At 34.7% G+C, this 19,090-nt stretch overlaps 3 protein-coding genes and 1 long non-coding RNA gene across 5 annotated transcripts; 2 read left to right on the top strand and 2 right to left on the bottom strand.

The window, feature by feature from the left end:
- Positions 1 to 563: 563 nt before the first annotated feature.
- LOC142546013 (serine/threonine-protein kinase STY13-like) lies at positions 564 to 5,841 on the bottom strand. Of its 2 annotated transcripts, none has more exons than XM_075653486.1 (3): positions 5,598 to 5,841; positions 4,011 to 5,004; positions 564 to 1,110 (listed from the first exon to the last, which is right to left on the bottom strand). In XM_075653486.1, exons 2-3 carry the CDS (start codon positions 4,901 to 4,903, stop codon positions 771 to 773), a joined length of 1,233 nt encoding a protein of 410 aa, XP_075509601.1. In that variant the 5' UTR covers positions 4,904 to 5,004; positions 5,598 to 5,841; the 3' UTR covers positions 564 to 770. The 2 variants fall into 2 exon arrangements, with proteins under 2 accessions (XP_075509601.1, XP_075509600.1); XM_075653485.1 differs by having other exon boundaries at positions 4,011 to 5,007.
- On the top strand, positions 1,110 to 3,906 carry LOC142546014 (uncharacterized). The gene is made up of 2 exons (XR_012820406.1): positions 1,110 to 2,465; positions 2,499 to 3,906. It is a non-coding gene; the product is annotated as an uncharacterized LOC142546014 (long non-coding RNA).
- Positions 5,842 to 6,986: 1,145 nt separating the features above from the next.
- On the top strand, positions 6,987 to 9,805 carry LOC142546015 (uncharacterized). Its single transcript, XM_075653487.1, has 6 exons — positions 6,987 to 7,406; positions 8,278 to 8,331; positions 8,649 to 8,729; positions 8,852 to 8,921; positions 9,049 to 9,137; positions 9,436 to 9,805. Exons 1-6 carry the CDS (start codon positions 7,230 to 7,232, stop codon positions 9,568 to 9,570), a joined length of 606 nt encoding a protein of 201 aa, XP_075509602.1. The 5' UTR covers positions 6,987 to 7,229; the 3' UTR covers positions 9,571 to 9,805.
- Positions 9,806 to 13,104: 3,299 nt separating this feature from the next.
- Positions 13,105 to 18,286, bottom strand: LOC142546016 (putative protein phosphatase 2C 44). Its single transcript, XM_075653488.1, has 5 exons — positions 18,026 to 18,286; positions 17,049 to 17,312; positions 14,420 to 14,696; positions 13,907 to 14,061; positions 13,105 to 13,773 (listed from the first exon to the last, which is right to left on the bottom strand). Exons 1-5 carry the CDS (start codon positions 18,074 to 18,076, stop codon positions 13,636 to 13,638), a joined length of 885 nt encoding a protein of 294 aa, XP_075509603.1. The 5' UTR covers positions 18,077 to 18,286; the 3' UTR covers positions 13,105 to 13,635.
- Positions 18,287 to 19,090: the final 804 nt, after the last annotated feature.

Consider the following 19,090-nt stretch of genomic DNA (forward strand, 5'->3'; position numbering starts at 1 on the left):
GGTCAATTAATTGCACTATATATATATATATATATATATATATATATTATTTCATGAACTAATGTAGTTTACAATTGGTTTAATTGTGTGGAAGAATTCACTTTTCACTGTGTAATAATACGTTGAATTCGTGTGTAATATTATAGTTATATCCACATTCTGAGAGTGGTGAAAAAGTTGAATGAGCTCATGTTACTCGAAGTTCTATTCTAAGTTCTAAGTTTGTTGTTGAGACATTTGAGAAAATTCTATATAATTTATTTATGTGCAAAATAGAAGCATTTTAGGATAAAAATTGCAACTCCCAAATAAATAAATAATATTACTGTAAAATAAGTTAGACTGCTTAAATGCTGCAAAATGTCAAACCCCTTAAAAAATTGCTCCAACAAGGAACCAAAGACAACCTTCACTTGAGAAGCGGGACTTTATTGGATTAAGAGTTGATACTACAAAAGTCATGAGTGAAAAATATAGTGTTTTCATGCAGGAAATCTGGAATCAAGGTAGCATCTAAACGAAACTAAATAGTGCAGCCTTAAATCCAACAGAAAAGGCAGAAATGCATGAATACACATCAAATCTACTATATAATCAGTAATTCAGAATCTCAAATCCCAGAAAGTTGAAAAGAGAGGAAAACCACAAAAACAATCAGTTGTAGTCATATTAAACTTTCTCAAATTTTCTACCTGAAGATAAGTAATAAAGGCCTGATACATACAACATACATAGAGCAGACACAAAATCAATTCACCATCCTCCAACTTTTAATCCGTGGTCATTGGTTGGCTCATGCAGCACCGGAAACGAGCCTTTCTGACATTTGTCAAGATCTCAGTCTCTGCAACCTCGAGCATTCTAACTACTTGAGAGAAGGAGGGCCGAACATCGGGATTGGCATCCCAGCAAAGCGTCATGATCTGATTTAGAGCAGGAAGGCAATCATTTGGGATGGTGGGTCGAACGCCTTTATTGACCACGGCAAATGCAGCCTGCACAGCAGTCATGTTCTGGAAAGGAAGCATTCCGGTGATTAGCTCCCACAGCACAATCCCAAAGCTATAGACGTCAACTTTCTGTGTGTAGGGGCGATGTTGGATCATCTCCCTGTAATTTAAGCATTGCATTCCATTAAAACACTTGCAAACGAAAAGAAATATAAAATCTAATCCCAAGGTATCAAATATCTCAGTACCAATCCAGGTATTCAAGAAATTGCAACCAAACAGCCAAAAAAAAATTTTAAAAATTATTTTCATTTCCAAATTGTCTTACTCACGAATTCCAATTACAGCGGCATTTAGGAAATAGCTATAATGAAATTTTTTGTAAACTTGAATCCGGTTAAGATTCAGAGAACTATAACGACATTTTGCAGTTTTTAATTCTTCACGAAACCATTTCAGCATAAAGATAAATCAAAACAACAAACGTTGTCACCTTGTAAAACTAACTCAACAAACTACAAAACTAATAACCAAAATAATATAGTGTGACCAGGTTTCAAACTGCCGGCAATGCTTTCATACTCTTAGAAATATATCGATAATTAATTTTACAAGTTGGAAGCAAGGATAAGTTACGATGACTCTCCAAATGACATGTGTGTTGTGCTGCCTAGCATGCTCCAAAAAATTGCAGCTGCAACCAAAACTTTGGGGTTAAATGGTGCCATATCACCAAAAGCCATTGACTTAAAATCCAGTCAGTCCCTCGACTCTATAAGAAAATATACTTACCAAGTCCTGTTCAAACATGCAGCAATATACCCAGATATTTCAAAATGGTCTTAATCTAACAGTTACCCACCGCCCATGTGAATATCCATTTTTCACCAATTCCATTATTGTGGAATCCGAATGTACACAAGTCCATAAAAAATAATTGTGCCAAAACCAGAAATATATTTCTGGAAGTTTATTTCCTTATTCTTCATACATAATGGTGTTCACATCACTTAATTTATTCGAAAAATAAATACATTGGCTTCAGAAAACATGTATATTCGTTGGATACATAACTTGCACCAGAAACCAACAATTAATATCATTCTACCACAGACAAAATTTAATGAAAATCAGCGATACAGGTTAAGTCAATGTTATGGGCCTTGTTTTGAGGGAAATAGTGGGCTGGATTAGGGAGGTATTTGGGCTGGTTCAAAATAGGACGTATCTACAATAAGCAAGTGTTAAATAAAAAGTAGGGGAGTGAGTTATTTAGAGTGGAAATAATTTGTCAAAAGTGAGTTGTACATTGAGAGAGAGGGGGGTAGGATAAAGGAAATTTTCTTCTTCCCTGATTTAGTGGCATTCTAATCGAGACTAACATCTGGTTTTCAGAATTTAATATCAATATATTTCGTATATTTCTCTGCTGCCTATTTTGTGGTCGTATCAGTCAATCTTTAAGCACAAGTACAAACATGAGTATTCATTATGAGGCTTAGAAAAGACTACCACGTGATATATAATTAATGAATATTATTACAAAAGAAAAAAGATGCAGAAAAATGATAAAATTTAAGAAGTCCTGGTGGTTGATTTGAAAATGCATGAAAACTTGAATTTAGCATCGCTTGACAGTGCACCATAATTAGGGTGCTATAGTTCACAATATTTCACCTGGATAAATAAGCTATTTCAACGTGGCACTGACATAACTTGAGCTCTACAGATAACAGCGGGTGATTGTGCCATGCTTTGGCAAAAAATTAGAACAGGAGTAAATTTCTATATTTTGCAAATTATACTAAAAATATTAGGGTAAAAAAAATTTCTATAACATCTTACAAATTTTACTAAAAATATTTGGGTAAAACAAATTATTAAATCTATAAAATTAGACAAAACTATAAACGGCAAGGTTTGGATGCAGTTAAACAAAAGGAAACTCTTGCGTGAATAATCTAAATGCATTCATCATTTCATTGTACCAAATATTTTTAAAAGAAAATAATATGAGTTCTTCAAACTTCTGCACAGTTCTAATTATGTACCATAATGAAAGTGAAGAAATATATCTTTTTTTTATAGGAAACAATAATTTATCATAATGGTAATAAAGTCTACAACAAGCGGATCATTTGTTCAACATATGTGTTTGTTGAAATACCAAATTAAAGATGAAATGAGAAACACAATTTTTATCGTGAAACACAAAGGCCAATTTAACAACTCATAGATGCAGCAACTGCTTTAGTGGTAACAATACATTATAAACCGATCACTGAACAAATTGACTGATAGCAAATCTTTAAATTAAATAAGCTTTTTTCTACACTACAAAAATGTAAAATAAAACAGAACCGACCATTTTGTATATCAGAATTGTCAGTATAGTACTTTACTCAAACTGCTCAAGACCTCTAACCCATCCAAGTGAACCAACAACTTTCCCTTCAATCTTAGGATATTAACTGTTTGATGGACGAGAAACTTTTACAAACTAACTGCGTACTAGAGCTGTTGAACTAATAGAAAATTCAACGGATTGCTCTCAAAAACTGACAGTTCAAGAGTAGAAAACTTGCAAAATGAGAACCGCAAGCATATACAAACATGTATTAGAGATGAAAGTCCTTTCTATATTTATTTTTTATTTGGGGGATGGAAGTGGTTAGCTGGAAAATTATAAAGGCAATTGACTGTACCTGGGCATACACTAATGCAGCTTGCTAAGTTCTAACAGATATGGTAAAACACGTTATCAAACTGAAAATGAATTTGCAAATAAGTATCATGATGCAATGGCTATGGCTTAACTTTCAATAATTTTTGACAAATAAAATGTATTCATAAATATGCATGCATTGGATTAACCTCATTGAAGGTTGAGAAGAAAAAACTTCATGCTACAAAAATAGAAAGCGTATTAAATAGACAGGAAGCCAGTAACCAAATTTTTTTTTTTTAAAAAAAAAAAAGAACCACTCAACGAACAAACAACTCCTAAGACCAAAATAGAATAACCAAATACAAGTAGAAAATCAGAGTAACAAAACTTACGGGGCCATCCATCGATACGTTCCTGTCTCTGGTGTCATTCCTTCAGTTTGAACCTCGATACGAGCTACACCAAAATCTGCAATCTTAATGGACTTGTCAGCAGATATTAGAAGATTGTCCGACTTCAAGTCTCGATGAATTAAATTCAAACCGTGCACATATTCCATCCCTCTTGCCACATCCAAGGCCTGCTTTACAGCCAATTTCAGGGGTACAGCGCGGTTCTGTCGCTTTGCCAAGAATTGACGCACTGAACCACCCTTGGCATACTCAGTCACTATACACCAGACCATGGGTTTGCGACATGCACCAATAAAGCGGACAATGTTGGGATGCCTCAACCTTGCCAACATCATCACCTCCTGTTGAAACTGTTGCTCCATAAACTGTGCCCTCTCAGCATCATTCTCTGGTTTCTCCAGAAGCTTTATAGCTACATCCTCATTGTTATACACGCCTCTGTAGAGCTTTCCAAAAGCCCCCTGAGCAAAAGCAGGCCCCATGTTGAGCTTCCTCAAGACAATTGTCCACTCGTCATAATTACTAAGTCCCTCTGTGGGATATCGATGGTCCATCAATGCTTTAGCTAGGGCATCATTACTCAGCCCTTGAGAACCTTTGCCGTGATTGACACTAGCAGCGACAGAATAATTTTTTACATGCTTGAGGCCCTGGTGACCCAAAATACGAGTGTGAGAATCATTTGATCCAACACTGCTATCCATGGACATGGCAACAGAGCCTCCACCATTGCTCATCTGCAGGCTACCATAACTATCAATGGACATATTTGACCCCTCGTTCAGCTTGTGATAAAAATTTTGAGAGAGATCGTAATAGTCATGGTTATTGTTTAGGCCAATGATTCCACCAAATTTTGGACCCTCCAACATTTCTTACTTTTATCAACAGTTGACACTGCACAGAATCTTGGAATATCTTTTTAAATTCACTACATCAGCATTTCCCAGCAAAAACCTCTCTCACTGAAAACCTACTAAAGAACACAAAAAAGTATACTTTGAAACTACGCAATAATTGTATGTGAAATAAGAAAGAGGGGTAAAATCGAGATAAAAAAGATTGAGAACCGAAACTACATAATTGCAAACACCTTCAAAACCACCAAGGAAGCTTTCCGATGACAGTAAAGTATGCACCAAACTAATATGATAAGTTCATCAAAATAAGCAGCAAATCCACACGCATCTAAAAGTAAACTTGATTTAACAAGCCTCAAATCAAATTCGCATAAACCCAGAGGAGGTCCATCAAAAAGTGACGCGCTCAGCGCCCAATTACTAATTTACAACTCATTCCATACCCTTTTCTTGGCTTACCTCATTGCAATAAACATAAGTTGTTGCATCGTCAAAATTTCACTTCCCATAACATAATTCGATAAAGATTCAAACTTTAGCACTAAACCCGCAAATATAATAAGTTTCCCCGAACCCAATCCACGAACAATCAAGCCAGCTAAAAATCCTCCCGGGGTTAATCCAGAAAAACACTTGTAGGAAATGATGAGCTCACAAACCCTAAGTGATCCGATGGGAAAAAAGGGAATCAGGCATCAAAACGCACCTCGATCGGGAGTGCTTGACTTTACTCTCCCCCTTCGGCTTGACCAAAACAGAACACAACACAAACCTCCGGAATCCACCACTGAATTCACGAATCCTCCCCTCTTCCTCCACCTGCACGCAACACAGATCAACGGCGGGAGCCCAGAAACACGACGTCCCGTCGCCAGGGCCAGTCCTAGATAGAGAAAATGGAGAGAGAGAGAGAGAGAGAGAGAGAGAGAGAGAGAGAGAGCCCAATTGACCCAAAAATCACAGCTATTGGATATTGGAAATGTATGCAAGCATGTTATTACTTCCTTCCGTGTGAAATGCTAGAAGCCTAGAAGCCGCATCTGAACCGTTGATTTTCGTGACCGCGAATTATTCGACGGCAAAGATGGAATGTAAGGCACGTAGCATCGGGTAAATTGCTTAACCGAGCTGGTCAATGGTTCCACACTCGTGGGGCCCAGTAAAAGTGGACTGCATAAAAGGTACAATTAATACAGCATAAGTACACCGTCGAGAAGGATTACCTTACCTTTTTCCCCGAAGGATGAAATAAATTTTAATTTCAACTCATTTTCAATTTATTTTCTCAAACTCTATGTCTTTCGTATTTTCTATTTAATTATTTTTATTATTTCCAATTTATTATATTATATTTCATCTGTAATATTATATTTTGTGTAAAATATACACAAACTATTTGTTTGAAATCCATAGTTATATTGCTCTATAATCAATCAAAATTTAAAAAGTTTAGATAGCTGAATGATTTGAAATATTTATAATTATATCATTATCATCAAGTATAAGTTGTGATAACATATAAACATTCAATTATATAATCATCAAATTAACATCACTTAACATATGTGTGATGTGAAAAAAAAATACTTACAAATATTGAAAAAAGTTTGTTTTCGAATATTTATAATTAACATAGCAAATTAGTTGTTTGGTGTCTTTAACTTTTTAACACTTAGCTACGTAGAGACAGAGATAATGAATATATTATTGTTCCGTTAAACGATAAATTATTTGGCTCTCTTTTGATTCAAAAAATTCTTTGACACTCTTAAATACCCCTAAATTTTTTTGCCTATCTCATAATAATTAATAAGTAAAATCTATATATACTAATTATAATAATTATTTTGTCTACTATAGTCATTCTATATATGTTTTCAAAAATAAAAATTATAATATGTAGATAAATATAAACAAAAAATTTATTAGGATATGGTAGTTATAAATGATATATTTAAATTTACTATTTTTTTTTTTATGAATTTACCTTACACACACACACACACAGAGAGAAGCTTCTCGTCTTGTCATCCGTTGCTCATTGATCAAAATTTGTGCAATTTTTTTATTTGGGCTACATTTTATGGGCCGAAAACAGACCCCACTCGAAACTTCCATCACGATTTTTTTGTCAGGACAATTCGCGGCGAGTCAAAATTGCATCACAAATCTTGGAATTAGCAGCATGTATTGTTGCTTCCTGCTTCCCTATCCTCAGATCATCCCATTTCAAGCTAATATTTGATCAAAATTTCGAATTATTGCCTTGTAATCACCACCAACTGCCTGATCTACCATCCATTTCTGTTGACATTCGATCCATATTTAGTCGGTGAGGATGGAGGCAGGCGCGGCGGCGGTTTCGGCTGAGAAGGCGGCGGAATCGGCTTCGTACACGTATTGGGTGCGGGAGGCGGGCCGCGATGCTGCTCCTTTGCCCACGCCCAAGAAGATTGACCAGGCGGATTTGTGCACGCAAACCAGCCAAACCCATCTTGGCTCTGCTTGGAATAGGGTATGCTTTCGCTAATTGAACGCGGGCTCTTGTTTTTCATGTTTTTTCTGTCTGATGCCTTGTATTTGAGAATGTCAATTGGCGTAAATGTTTGTGACATGAAACAAAGCCTTTGCTGATTTGAATTTACACTTTACTCTATCCCCCCGAGCAGTGCTAACAAGAAATTTTTTCACTTTAAATGTTTGTGAGGATATATGTTTTTATTCAGAAATTTTCCAAGCACAAAGATACTTGATAGTTTACAACGAGAACATTCAAATTAGACAGATGATCTTTGATACTTTTCGGATCTGAACTGGCATAAGTAGATGGAAATGTCCCTTGATAGCTGTTTTTTGCCCATAAAGAACTTGAATTACCTCGGGGAAGCTCTTTTGAATTTTGTCAGTGAATTTGAGTTTTTGCATTTATTTACTTTTCCATTTGCATAGAGAGATTTGGAATCATTTTTGGCGTCGTGACCATTTTTTCCGCTTAGACTTTTCTAGTTTCCGTTTTCTTGTTTTGAATGGTCAGCGGTGTTGGTTATTTCTGGGCCATATGTTTTCTGAATCGTTAACGGCATAAACAAAGATATTCGATTAATATCTGTTTGTCCTTCTGTTTTGTGTTTACAAAATATTGAATGGCCCATATAACTGCCTCTCCAACATCAATTTTTGCAACCTTGGGTGCAGTTTTAAGTTGCAGTTGCTATTGTCTGATGCCTTAGGTCTAGATTCTCTGTTGTTAACCAGAGGAATATTCAGGTTTTTGGTCTCCTGCTTTCTGTTAAATTCATAAGCATCACCTTGCTGTTTGTTTATGTTTTTTAAAAGAGCATTTTTGTTTGTTTCATACTTCTAAATTTTAATTTCTGTTTTTCTAGGCTGGAACATGGGAGGAGAAAAATCTAAATGCATGGGCAACGGATAGGATTAAGGTTTGGATACGTTTATATTTATAAACCTTTTGTAAAATATCTATTGATTTTGTCATAAACAAGTAAATTTTCTTATATCCATCAATTGTTAAAAAAAATTCTGTGTGAACTTGCTACCAATTGTAATTGACATTGGGGGATGGACCAGTCTTCGTGTTTATCAAAGATTTAAGATGATAGGTTGAAGCCACTACTACATGACCATTTTGGCTTATCCTCAATACTCATTTTCATTCTAAGTTGAAAACTACATAGGGTTTGCTAACATTTCCATACCCGATCTGTTGCATTTTAATATTTTTCTTTTTTGATTGTAGGAGTTGCTCGTATCTATGGGGTCCTTGGAGTTCTCTAGTGGCAGGGCAGAAATTACAGAAGTTACAAAATGTGTTGGTGATGTTAGTTCTTGCAAAATTATTAGATGTCTGAGATGATATTTGTTTGAAGCAATTTATTTGATTCCTCAATTCTTTTGACATGGCCATCATAATTATTTATCATGTCTAAATGTGTGACACAGGCCTTCTTGGTTACGGTTCGAAATAAAAAACGTGTTGGCTACACCTATGAGTTGACACTAAAAGTGAAAGGTAACTCTTTTAAAATTTCATTCATTTTGGAGTTGATCTGAAATTCTGAAGTCTTATTTCTTCGGTTTTCCTTTTCCCACGTACTTTCTGCTCTCACATCTACATTTATTAAAAAAATTGAAATTAGGGGAATGGCACATTGGAGGTGAGAATGAGAAGGTCAAAGGGCACCTAGACGTTCCTGAGTTCACGTTTGGTGAATTAGACGACCTGCAGGTAATCAAACATAAATGCTTAAGCCCTTGTTAGAAGGAACTCGGAACAATATAGAACTAAATGGCATGTTCAGGATTTACTCGAGCTAGAATCTACGTGATAAGATCAGTTAGCAACAATTTTGTTAAATTGTTGATCCATGTTGGGGGAATGTTACGTATAGTCTTATAAATCACTGGGAACTTATCCCACAAACACGCGGAACAGTAATTGTACTTTAAAAGTTTATCATCTTCTTTTCTCTTAAGCCAATTGAAACAAGATCCCAATTTGGTGCAATCCGTGTCTTATTTTACAGGTCGAAGTACATCTTAGCAAAGACAAGGATTTTAAGCCCCAAGAGAAGCAGCGGATCAACCAGGATTTGAAATCATTTTTGAAGCCTCTCCGGGAGAGACTGCTTAAATTTGAGGAGGAACTCAAAGGCCGATAGAGCCGTATGTTCCATTTTATTTATAAGGCTTTGGCTTTAGTTATCAGCCAAGTCATGTACGTTGTGTTATTCCAGCACCTGAAAATCCGAGTCTTTTGTAGTCAAACATGAAACCAGACTTTAAGATATTTCAGATTCTTGTGCCGGATACTGAAGATTGCGTATTAAGTAGGTATGTAGTAAAGGACCTTTTGCTAGACTTATATTTCTATGAGAAGTAACTTATGATTCGCTATCCACGCTCACAATACCTGCATTCTTTTCGAAAACATACTTGTTTACGAAATTGGCGACCCAAGTTTGGATCGTTTTCTTTTAAATATATGAATAATTTGTTTTGTTTCATGTGGTGTCACCGGCAAAAATGTCCGAGAATACAAATTTTGCGTTTATTTCTTATGGCTTGGTTGTCCAAGACCACTGATAATTGCTTGTACATCAAGCAAGAACCGCATCTGTTGGTTAGAGACTAACCTCGAAAAAAAGAGAACTACAAGAAGTTACATAATTGAGTAAAAAAGAAAGACGACTATCGATTTTTAGTCAAATCATTTTACTCGCTATTACTTAAATTAGTAATTATATATGCAGATGAATGTGTTCAGAGCAAGATGAATTGGTTAGATCCATTGAGAAGAGTCAGGTGTTCAAATTCCTTCTTGATTTTGTGTTAATCACGATTATTTATTTGTCTCGGAGTGTATTCGGAGTTACGATCTAATGTCACTTGTCTTTATTATTTTCTCAATCTAATGTGTGAATAAATCTATTAGTTACATGGTAAATAATATACTTATAATCAAAATATGGGCTTAATTGCTTTTAGTCGAATCTTTTCACTCGGTATCACGTAAATGATGTATGCACGTGAATGTGTTCAGAGCAAGAAGAATCGGTTAGATCTTTTGAGAAGAGTCAAGTGTTCGATCTCCTTCTTGATTTTGTGTTAATCGCAGTTATCTATCCGCCCGAAGGTGTATTCGGCGGTATGATCTTATGTCATGTATTTTTCTTCATGTTCTCGATCTATAGCGTGCGAATAAATATATTAGTTTAGAATTGTAAATTCACAAGGTTATCTTTTTATTATTCAACATTTTTGTATTTTAATCATGACATAAATCTTAGTCATACTTATCGTTATTCATCACTAATTACACAGTAAATAATATATTTATCATCAAAACAAGAACTTAATATATTTTCTATCTAAATGTGTGAATTAATTTATTAATTTAGAATTATAAATTTACAACTTTATTTTTTATTATTCGACATTATTGTATTTTAGTTATGATATAAATATAAGTTACGCTTATCATCACGTCTTACTAATTGTACTGTAAATAATATAATTATCATAAAAAAATTAGCTTAATCTATCTATTTTCTATCTAAATCTATTTCCTATCTAAAAGTGTGAATAAATCTATTAGTTTAAAATTGTGAATTTACAAGTATATGTTTTTTTATTATTCAAGATTATTATATTTTAGTTAGAACATAAATATTAATTACATTTATCATCATGTCTCACTAATTACACAGTAAATAATATGTCTAGTCTATTTCTATTTCCTATCTAAATGTGATTAATCTATTAGTTTAGAATAATGAATTTACAATTACAATTTTGTCTTTTACTATTCAACATTATTATATTTTAGTTAGGCTTATCATTATGCCTAACTAATTACGCAATAAATAATATGTCTAGTTCATTTCTATATATACCCTTCTCATTTCAATTTTTAAAGGTATACCTTAACATGTTATTTATTTCAATTTTTTATTAGATCTTCTAAGTTTCTTTGGTTATTTAAAATATAAAATTGCAAATTACAAATTTGAAAACCGAAGGCAGGGAATTCAAAATATTAATTCTTTATGTTTATTAGTATATTTTTTAAAGAAAAATATGTAGTTTATAAATTATGTTTTATATATAGTTCAAAGAGCAATTTCTTCTGTATATTATCCTTATTATCATTTATTAAATAACATAAAATCTACGGTTTGAATTTTAATTTGGAAAATAACTTTGATATTAATTTATATAGGTTGCTAATTATTTTATTCGTCTAATATAACAATAGATTAGGACTAACATAAAAAAACAAAATGATTCAAATTGTTTTTTCATAAAAACAAAATTTTATTTTTTTTACTATTTGATTGATATTTGCATGCATGGTACATATTAAAGATATGCATAATTTGTTTTATGGAACAAGGATAGCATGATCATATATATACATGCAAGCAACGTCGAATTCGAAGGCGATCTTATTACGCGTCAACACGAGAGGCTAGCAAGAGCTACGTCGCAGCAACTTCACTCGCATGCACAACGTGTGTCTTTTCATAACGAGGAATTCGACCACCTAAGTCATGTGTGTTTGCCGTAGTCCATGCCTTCGTGTTATCTCCGGGCCTATTTAAACCAGTTTCCTTGTTCACTATAAGGCATCAGACAAGTTCCAAGAAAGGAGACGAAGTATCCTATGGCACACTTCCATTATGGAAAATGGACCATATTATTCTCTTCACGAAATGTGCCTTGAAAGGTAACGTTATGTTGTGGTGTCTCATTTGCAAGCTTAATTTTTGAACCATTTACGCTCAAACATATTGAAATAAGCCTCATCTAATCCAGTTGTTATTGCAGTGAGGTCCGTACAACCAATGTACACAATTCCATGAGGTCCAATCCATCCAGTGCAAGAGGAGCAGCGGGGGTGATATGATGTTATTTAAACTTAATGTAATCTACATGAGTAATAAAATTTCAGGTTTAACTGTTTCGTTCAAAATCCTGGGTCCGACTCGAAAGTGTGTGTATCTCCTAAAAGGTGTATTGGATTGCTATTGTTGTATACTAACTTAAATAAATCTGTCAGTAGAGATGAATCACATCTCATTTATTGTGCTTAACAACAACTTATGTTAATTCCAAACATTGCAACAAGTACAAATATTTACTGAACAATGAACCTGATCACCATTTGTCCATTTATCCTTGGTTTCCAAGGATTTTGCAAGACCAGGGCAAAAAATATTATAACACTTTCTATAAACTTTTAGAGTTTAAAGAATTTTTTATTTATCACTAAGGTATAATATTTTAATATATCTTCTAGAAGTAAACCTTGTGTTAAAAGATCTATCATATTGGTTGGATTGAGTTCTTGGAGTTGTATACATGAATTTGGACAATATTTCTTCTTTGAGAGCTAATTTTTGAAGTTGAGGTAGATCGAAATCCTAATTTTAACATGGTATCAACGCTTAAATCTACCTTTATGTGTTAAACTATTCATAGTTAGATCATCCACCTGTTAATGCCTCAACGCATGTGTTAAGATGTCTCGTATCGGTTGGAAAGAGTTTTTGAAAGTTGTATATTTGTACTTAGATAAAAAAGAGATTTTCTTCTGTAAGTCCTTAAAGCTAGTTTTTAGAGTTGAACAAGACTTAATTTTAAAACGTTGTATCCATGGACATTGTACGAAATCTTAAACAAACTCTTTTGACTACGCATGAATCACGTCTTATTCATTATATATCTTATTCATTATATACCCCAAAATATGGAGCAGAAATAACAACCCCATAGAAAGAACAACCGTTCGGTACGCTTACAAATAATATATCAAGTATAATATACTAAATACAACATAAACTATGTCGATGTAATGCTCTGCACGAGTACCAACTCAATCTCGTGAAAGGAAAAATACTCCTACGCGATTATTGACTTCTTTGATCAGGGCAACCACACGACACAAACCGCCGCTTAGAACCGAAACGGTCCAATACTCCAAAGGAGGCTCAGCAGCGTGCAGACTCGATTTCAAAAAATCACACACACGCACACACTAAACATAGAATGGGGTAAAAATTATGCCATTATTGTCATATTTAACTTTCCAGACACACCGGTCCTATCTCCTGTGCTCTCTCCTTCACAGCAAGCGCAGTAGGCAAATCAAGACTCATTGATAAACATCTGATACCAGCATGTGTCTCTTGCTATCTGTTTTGGCTAATCTTGTTTCGGTGGAATCATCCAAATCGAACCACGACGCACGAAATATCGTCTTTGCTTTTTCTTTCCAAAGCCTTTGTGGTCAAATACTTAGCAGCTGCTTGAGGATCCTCCACGTCCCGTACCATATCCACGGCTTCTTGATTACTTATAACCTGTACAATATGGCATTAATACTGCATATCTTCCGATCAATCAATTTTTTGTTCTTTTAAAATCTGTCAAGCAAATTATATACATACACAAAAGAGAATCAACTATTTAACAAAACATTATTAGAAAACTGACCTTCCACAAGCCGTCACTTGCCAATATAAGAAACTGTGCACTCGAACTAATGTGTGTATTACAGATGTCAGGATCTGAACTCAAATGCGCTTTAAGGTTTTCATCTCCAAAAGCACGTGCAACGGCAAGTTGGCCATTAACTCGGGATACATCTCCTGCGAAAAGGACAAGAAACATCATCAAGTTACTCTTGAATTTTAATTATTACAAAATTATTGAAGGGCATGCAACATGAAAAGTGATTTATGTGATTCTCTCCGAAAGGACTACGTTCACGGTATAAAAACTCTGAGTCATTTTCTTTGCGTAAATAACAATCAGCATTTTCGAATAAATATGACAAATCAAAACAAAGATATATTGCGATCTGAGTGATATGGGATCAATTGTAGAACTCGATCTATGACTTCTAGGTCTACAATTCCACAGCACATATACTCATAATTAGATTACAGTGTTCAAATGCATGCAAAAATAAAAATAATAAATAAACGAAGAGCAGCCAACAATTACCAGGAAGAGTCATCACAAAACCACCCTGCTCTTCAATCCTCCTCTTCTCGCTCCGTGGTTCGTGGTCCACGGTAAGTTGATAGCCAATTCCGTTCTTGCACATGACTGCCCTGGAATCACCGATGTTTGCCACCCATAAATCTTTTCCATCAATAACAATTGCAGTAACTGCTGTGGAGCCACCTGGTCCTAATTGTCGAGAATTCTCTAGAATGACTTCGTCAGTTGACCGATAAGCATTCTTAATGGCAGTCTTGGGATCATCCCAAAAATTAGGCTGCAAAAGTTGAAAGGAAAAGGATGAGATAAATGAAAAACTTCCCATTGGATGATAGAACATCCATCCACAGATTTCTTGCAAAGTGTATTCTGGAAAAGAACTTCGATTTGGTAAGAAATAGCATTTCATAAATCAAGATGGAGTGGCAATGTTCCTCAACTCGTCATGGTGTATTATGGTGTCCCCAAGGTTAAGCAATATGATCGAAATGACCTTTCACCAGTGTCAATCAGCTTGATAAATGGAGCAAATTGCAATTTGTCCAGTCAACAACAGCTAATTCCTTCGTAGACTAGAGTAAAGAACCCACAAAAATATTTGCTTTAACAGCCTAGCTCGAGTGTTGCAGAGAACCAAGAACATCAGACTTCAGATGATAATGTTAGGATCCAAGCTTATGCTAAAGTAAAAGATTTGAACACCCATATCAAAATTTTCCTCAAGCCCACTTAGACCCTAGGTTATGGAGTTATGCTAAAGCTAAATTATTTCATTTGATAAAAAATCGTGCTTTCGAATTTGTGATTCAAAGAAGCGAGTTTGATAACTGCTGAGATTTTAGATGAGAGCTCAAAAGTGAACAAAATTGATGGGCAAAAGCTAGCTCTGCTGGGGTATGCCATTCTTTCATATCACTGGGGCATATATAAGTTTGCAAGCAAGTAAAGGTCAGTAAGATAACGCGTAATTAAAAAGTCCTTGGTCACCTAAATCCTTTGAAGAACTACTGGCACTGAATAGAAAATCATGTCATTAAAAAATGAAAAAATACATATAAAATAATGCCCAATAAACAATGCAGCAAAACCATTTTTTTTACCTTTCATTTTTTCATTTATGCATTTTCTATCTTACTATAGAAATGTGGTTCATCATGCATCTCAAGAAGCATGTTATAGTCCCGAGTTACGGATCACATTATGGTATGGTTAATGGATGATGGAGAGCCAGGAGAGGGCTTTGGGGTGAAGAGAGAACCTCAAGAACTCGAGGTTCGTTAAAGAGAACCACGCAACCACGTAAACACATTTGAGAATCAAGTCGAGTTGTTTTATTGCATTTCAACCACTTCCTTAGATAGATACAAGAAGTTTCCCAAAATGCTAAAGATAAATCTGCAGAAATCTACAGAATAACTTCTTAATCAAATCCTTAATGACAAGGATTATATTTTATTTGGAAATAACTAAGCCAAACTTGAAAAAATCTGCAGAGTAACTTCCTAATCTAATCCTTAAAAATGAGGATGATCATTTATTTGGAAATAACTAAACTAAAAGATAATAACCAAATCCTATGGAAATTAGTTGAACCTTATTCTTTATTTTGAACTCCCTGTAAGTGAATCCTCTCTACACAACTTCCTTTGGTTTGGGCCGAGTGCCGACCATCAGTTGGATTATCATTGGACTATCCTTGGGCCACAATGATCCTAACAAAGAGCATAAGTTTAATAATGTCAACATACTTACTGAATTCTCCTTTGTCTTCTGCTAATAATAATCATTAAAGTGTTGGTCCAAAACTAGTATGGATAGGATAAATGGATCAATCTGTTCACTGTGCTTTATTATTTGAAACTCAAGCTCCAATGGCCCCCCGACAAAATTATTTAATCAGATGGGGCTGTGGAACATGGCCAACAAACTTCATGCAACTACGCTACCACCTGATTGCTGCTGACATGAATATTTTTGTGGAGCGACTGATATAAGCGCATGGTGTCCATTTTCAGTTAGAAACTATGAGCTAACCACTCATAGTGCACGTCAATTTACATGGTATTAAAAGAAATCTAGGTCATGTTTATATTGATGGATTCATTCTTAAGGAATGTATTGATATGAGGATTTCAAATTACTCCAAAAGGGAAGGATTTAAAATCAAGAAGACTACGGACACGGAGGAACAAGATGACAAGAACAGGATTTGAAATTCATACAAGTCGAGATCATCAAAACAAGTCCAACTTATTTAGAATCACGTGGTTCAAATTCTTGATTTCAATTCCTTCAATTCAAATACATCATTAGTGTTTAAGTTCTTGTCAGGCCATGCTACATAGACAACATACCAGTACAAATTGAGCTGACTTTTATTTCATGCAATTCCACCATTACTTTCAAATTCTTCCTCTAGTGTTTAATTCATAAACCATTTTCAAAAAATATTTATTAAGTGACGACGATTCTCTCACATTTATTCCGAAGAAAACAAAGTTTATCCTTCTCATGCGAGTTTTTAAAAATCATTCTCCAAGCAACATAAAAATTGACTAAAAGGCTAAACCATCGAACAAAAGCTATCAAACCATATCAAAGACCAAAAATTTGCAAAATTGAAACTTACCTCTTCAAGGATGTTGTCGAAGAGATTATCTTTTAGATAGCTTGGGACACGGTAACCAAGATGCCCATCGAAAATTGCAAATAAACCGAGCATGTGACCCTTCTTTTTCCGGTACTCAGCCACATGGTAGTCCTCCATGTCATGGCCTGCCTGCCCTTCCACCAAGCTATATCCATGTGAAACCTTAATAGTACATAATGGGGACTTAACTTTACTCTTTCCCTTTCCAGTATCTGATGAAGATCTATCTAACCGAGTAGCTTTCTACAGAACACATTATATAAGAAAATCAGGTTCCAACAAAGGATGACATAACATTTTCGAAAAAGTTATTTATGGCCGATTACTTTTGGTTGCACCGAAAATAATATCTCACAACAATAGTACAAATTGTAAATTTCAAATCATACAGCAAAAGTCATAATTTGACTGTTATACAACGCATCCAACCATACAAGATAATTAGCACAATTGCTATAATAACAATCCTTGTTCTTAGAGTTGCTCTATCTCGCAGCCCGGGGAAATCAAAACGTTAGCATGGCTCTATAACTATTGCAGAACAAATGTACCAAAAGCTATAGTTTAATACTAATATTTCATCTCAAATCTTAGCCGTATTGCGGCCCATGTACTGCTTATTGGATTAGATGAGGCAAACGAAATGGCCATTGTTGCTCGCCAACAACAGCGTGGACCATGCCATAGCTACTACACTTGAAAGATCATAAATTGGAGAGTACAGACATATTCTCATGGATTGAAGTCTTGAACAACATAGGAACCATTCACGCATCGTATTTATTTACTAAAAAATAAAACTTTACCAGATCATTTGCATATACATGAACTGTTACGCAAAGAGAGAATTTATGTATTGGCCCTGTCTCAAATTCTTTTTAGTGAATTTTCACAAAACAACCATAAATAAATGATCATGTAATTTATGGTCTTCACTGATAGTTTCAAAAAAATACCTTGATCATGCCAAGAAGACTGCCGGCTCGAAAATTGCTCCCTTTCTCCATCTCTAAAACGAAGCACCAAATAAAAATCTAACTGAAACCCAGAAAGTGGACGGCTTTTAGATTTTAAAAAATAGAAAGTTAAACAAGCAAAGGACCCTTGATTTCTTGAGCAAGATTTTCCAACAAACTACGCGTATGCGTGTATGAAAAGTGGGAGGTGTCTCAGTCTGACGCGGGTCTTCAAGAAAATTCTTTGAAGTTTCTTCTTCTTTTGTTCTTTTTTTTCCCCCTTTAAATTGAAGTTTCATCTGCGTGTCCCTATAGAATTTGTGAATCTTGCCAATGTAAACAAATAAAATTTATTCTATTTCATCTTATGGATTAACGAGTTGCCACCTAATTAACAACATCTACTTTTAAGTGTAATAATTCTAAAAACGTGGCTAATATTTCTTAAGTTGATGATTAAACGCATTTAATTCAATTAGTTTTGAGATATTTATTTGATTTACTTAAACTAAATTTTATTAATTTAAGATATTTATTTGACAATAACAAAATAGTAATGTATTTCTCCCGTTAGGATGTAAACGATCCAAACCAATCCAAACAGTATCAGGCTTGAGATTGGTTTGTTTAAAATTGTTTGAGGCTCGAGCTCGATTCGAGCTTCTATTATCCAGCTCGAGCTCGGTTTGTATTGAAATTATTGAGCTCGAAAAAAGCTCGAGCTCGGCTCGTTAAAAGCTCGTTTAGCATGTTAATCAAGCCAGGCTCGAGCTTGATTCATTAATAGCTCGTTTAGCATGTTTAACAAGCCTGGCTTGAGCTCGTCCCGTTTTCGAGCTCGATAAGCATAGAATTGAGCTCGAGTTTGAGTTTGAATCGAGCTTGTTAAAAATTAAATATATCTATAAAATAATTTTAAATCAGACATAAAAATGTAAATTCATTCATAAATAACCAAAACGATACAAATAAGAGCTAATTCATTCAACTCAACAAATGAGCCAAACTCAAGCTTACGAGCCACCTAAACGACTCAAGCTCAAGCTCGAGCTTACGAGCCACCTA

This window comes from Primulina tabacum, chromosome 5 (assembly GCF_025594145.1).
Source record: "Primulina tabacum isolate GXHZ01 chromosome 5, ASM2559414v2, whole genome shotgun sequence".
In the NCBI taxonomy this organism is placed as follows: Eukaryota; Viridiplantae; Streptophyta; class Magnoliopsida; order Lamiales; family Gesneriaceae; genus Primulina; species Primulina tabacum.

Bases quoted from the DNA above. Each gene is read 5' to 3' on its own strand.
- LOC142546013 (XM_075653486.1), bottom strand. From the start codon at position 4,903: ATGTTGGAGGGTCCAAAATTTGGTGGAATCATTGGCCTAAACAATAAC. The intron at 1,111-4,010 runs GTAAGTTTTGTT...CTTAAATTACAG, and splicing joins ACGTATCGATGGATGGCCCC to GGAGATGATCCAACATCGCC.
- LOC142546015 (XM_075653487.1), top strand. From the start codon at position 7,230: ATGGAGGCAGGCGCGGCGGCGGTTTCGGCTGAGAAGGCGGCGGAATCG. The intron at 8,332-8,648 runs GTTTGGATACGT...TTTTGATTGTAG, and splicing joins GGGCAACGGATAGGATTAAG to GAGTTGCTCGTATCTATGGG. The intron at 8,730-8,851 runs GTTAGTTCTTGC...TGTGTGACACAG, and splicing joins TTACAAAATGTGTTGGTGAT to GCCTTCTTGGTTACGGTTCG.
- LOC142546016 (XM_075653488.1), bottom strand. From the start codon at position 18,076: ATGGAGAAAGGGAGCAATTTTCGAGCCGGCAGTCTTCTTGGCATGATC. The intron at 17,313-18,025 runs GTATTTTTTTGA...TGTGTTCTGTAG, and splicing joins GTCTTCTTGGCATGATCAAG to AAAGCTACTCGGTTAGATAG. The intron at 13,774-13,906 runs GTCAGTTTTCTA...CATATTGTACAG, and splicing joins CAAGTGACGGCTTGTGGAAG to GTTATAAGTAATCAAGAAGC.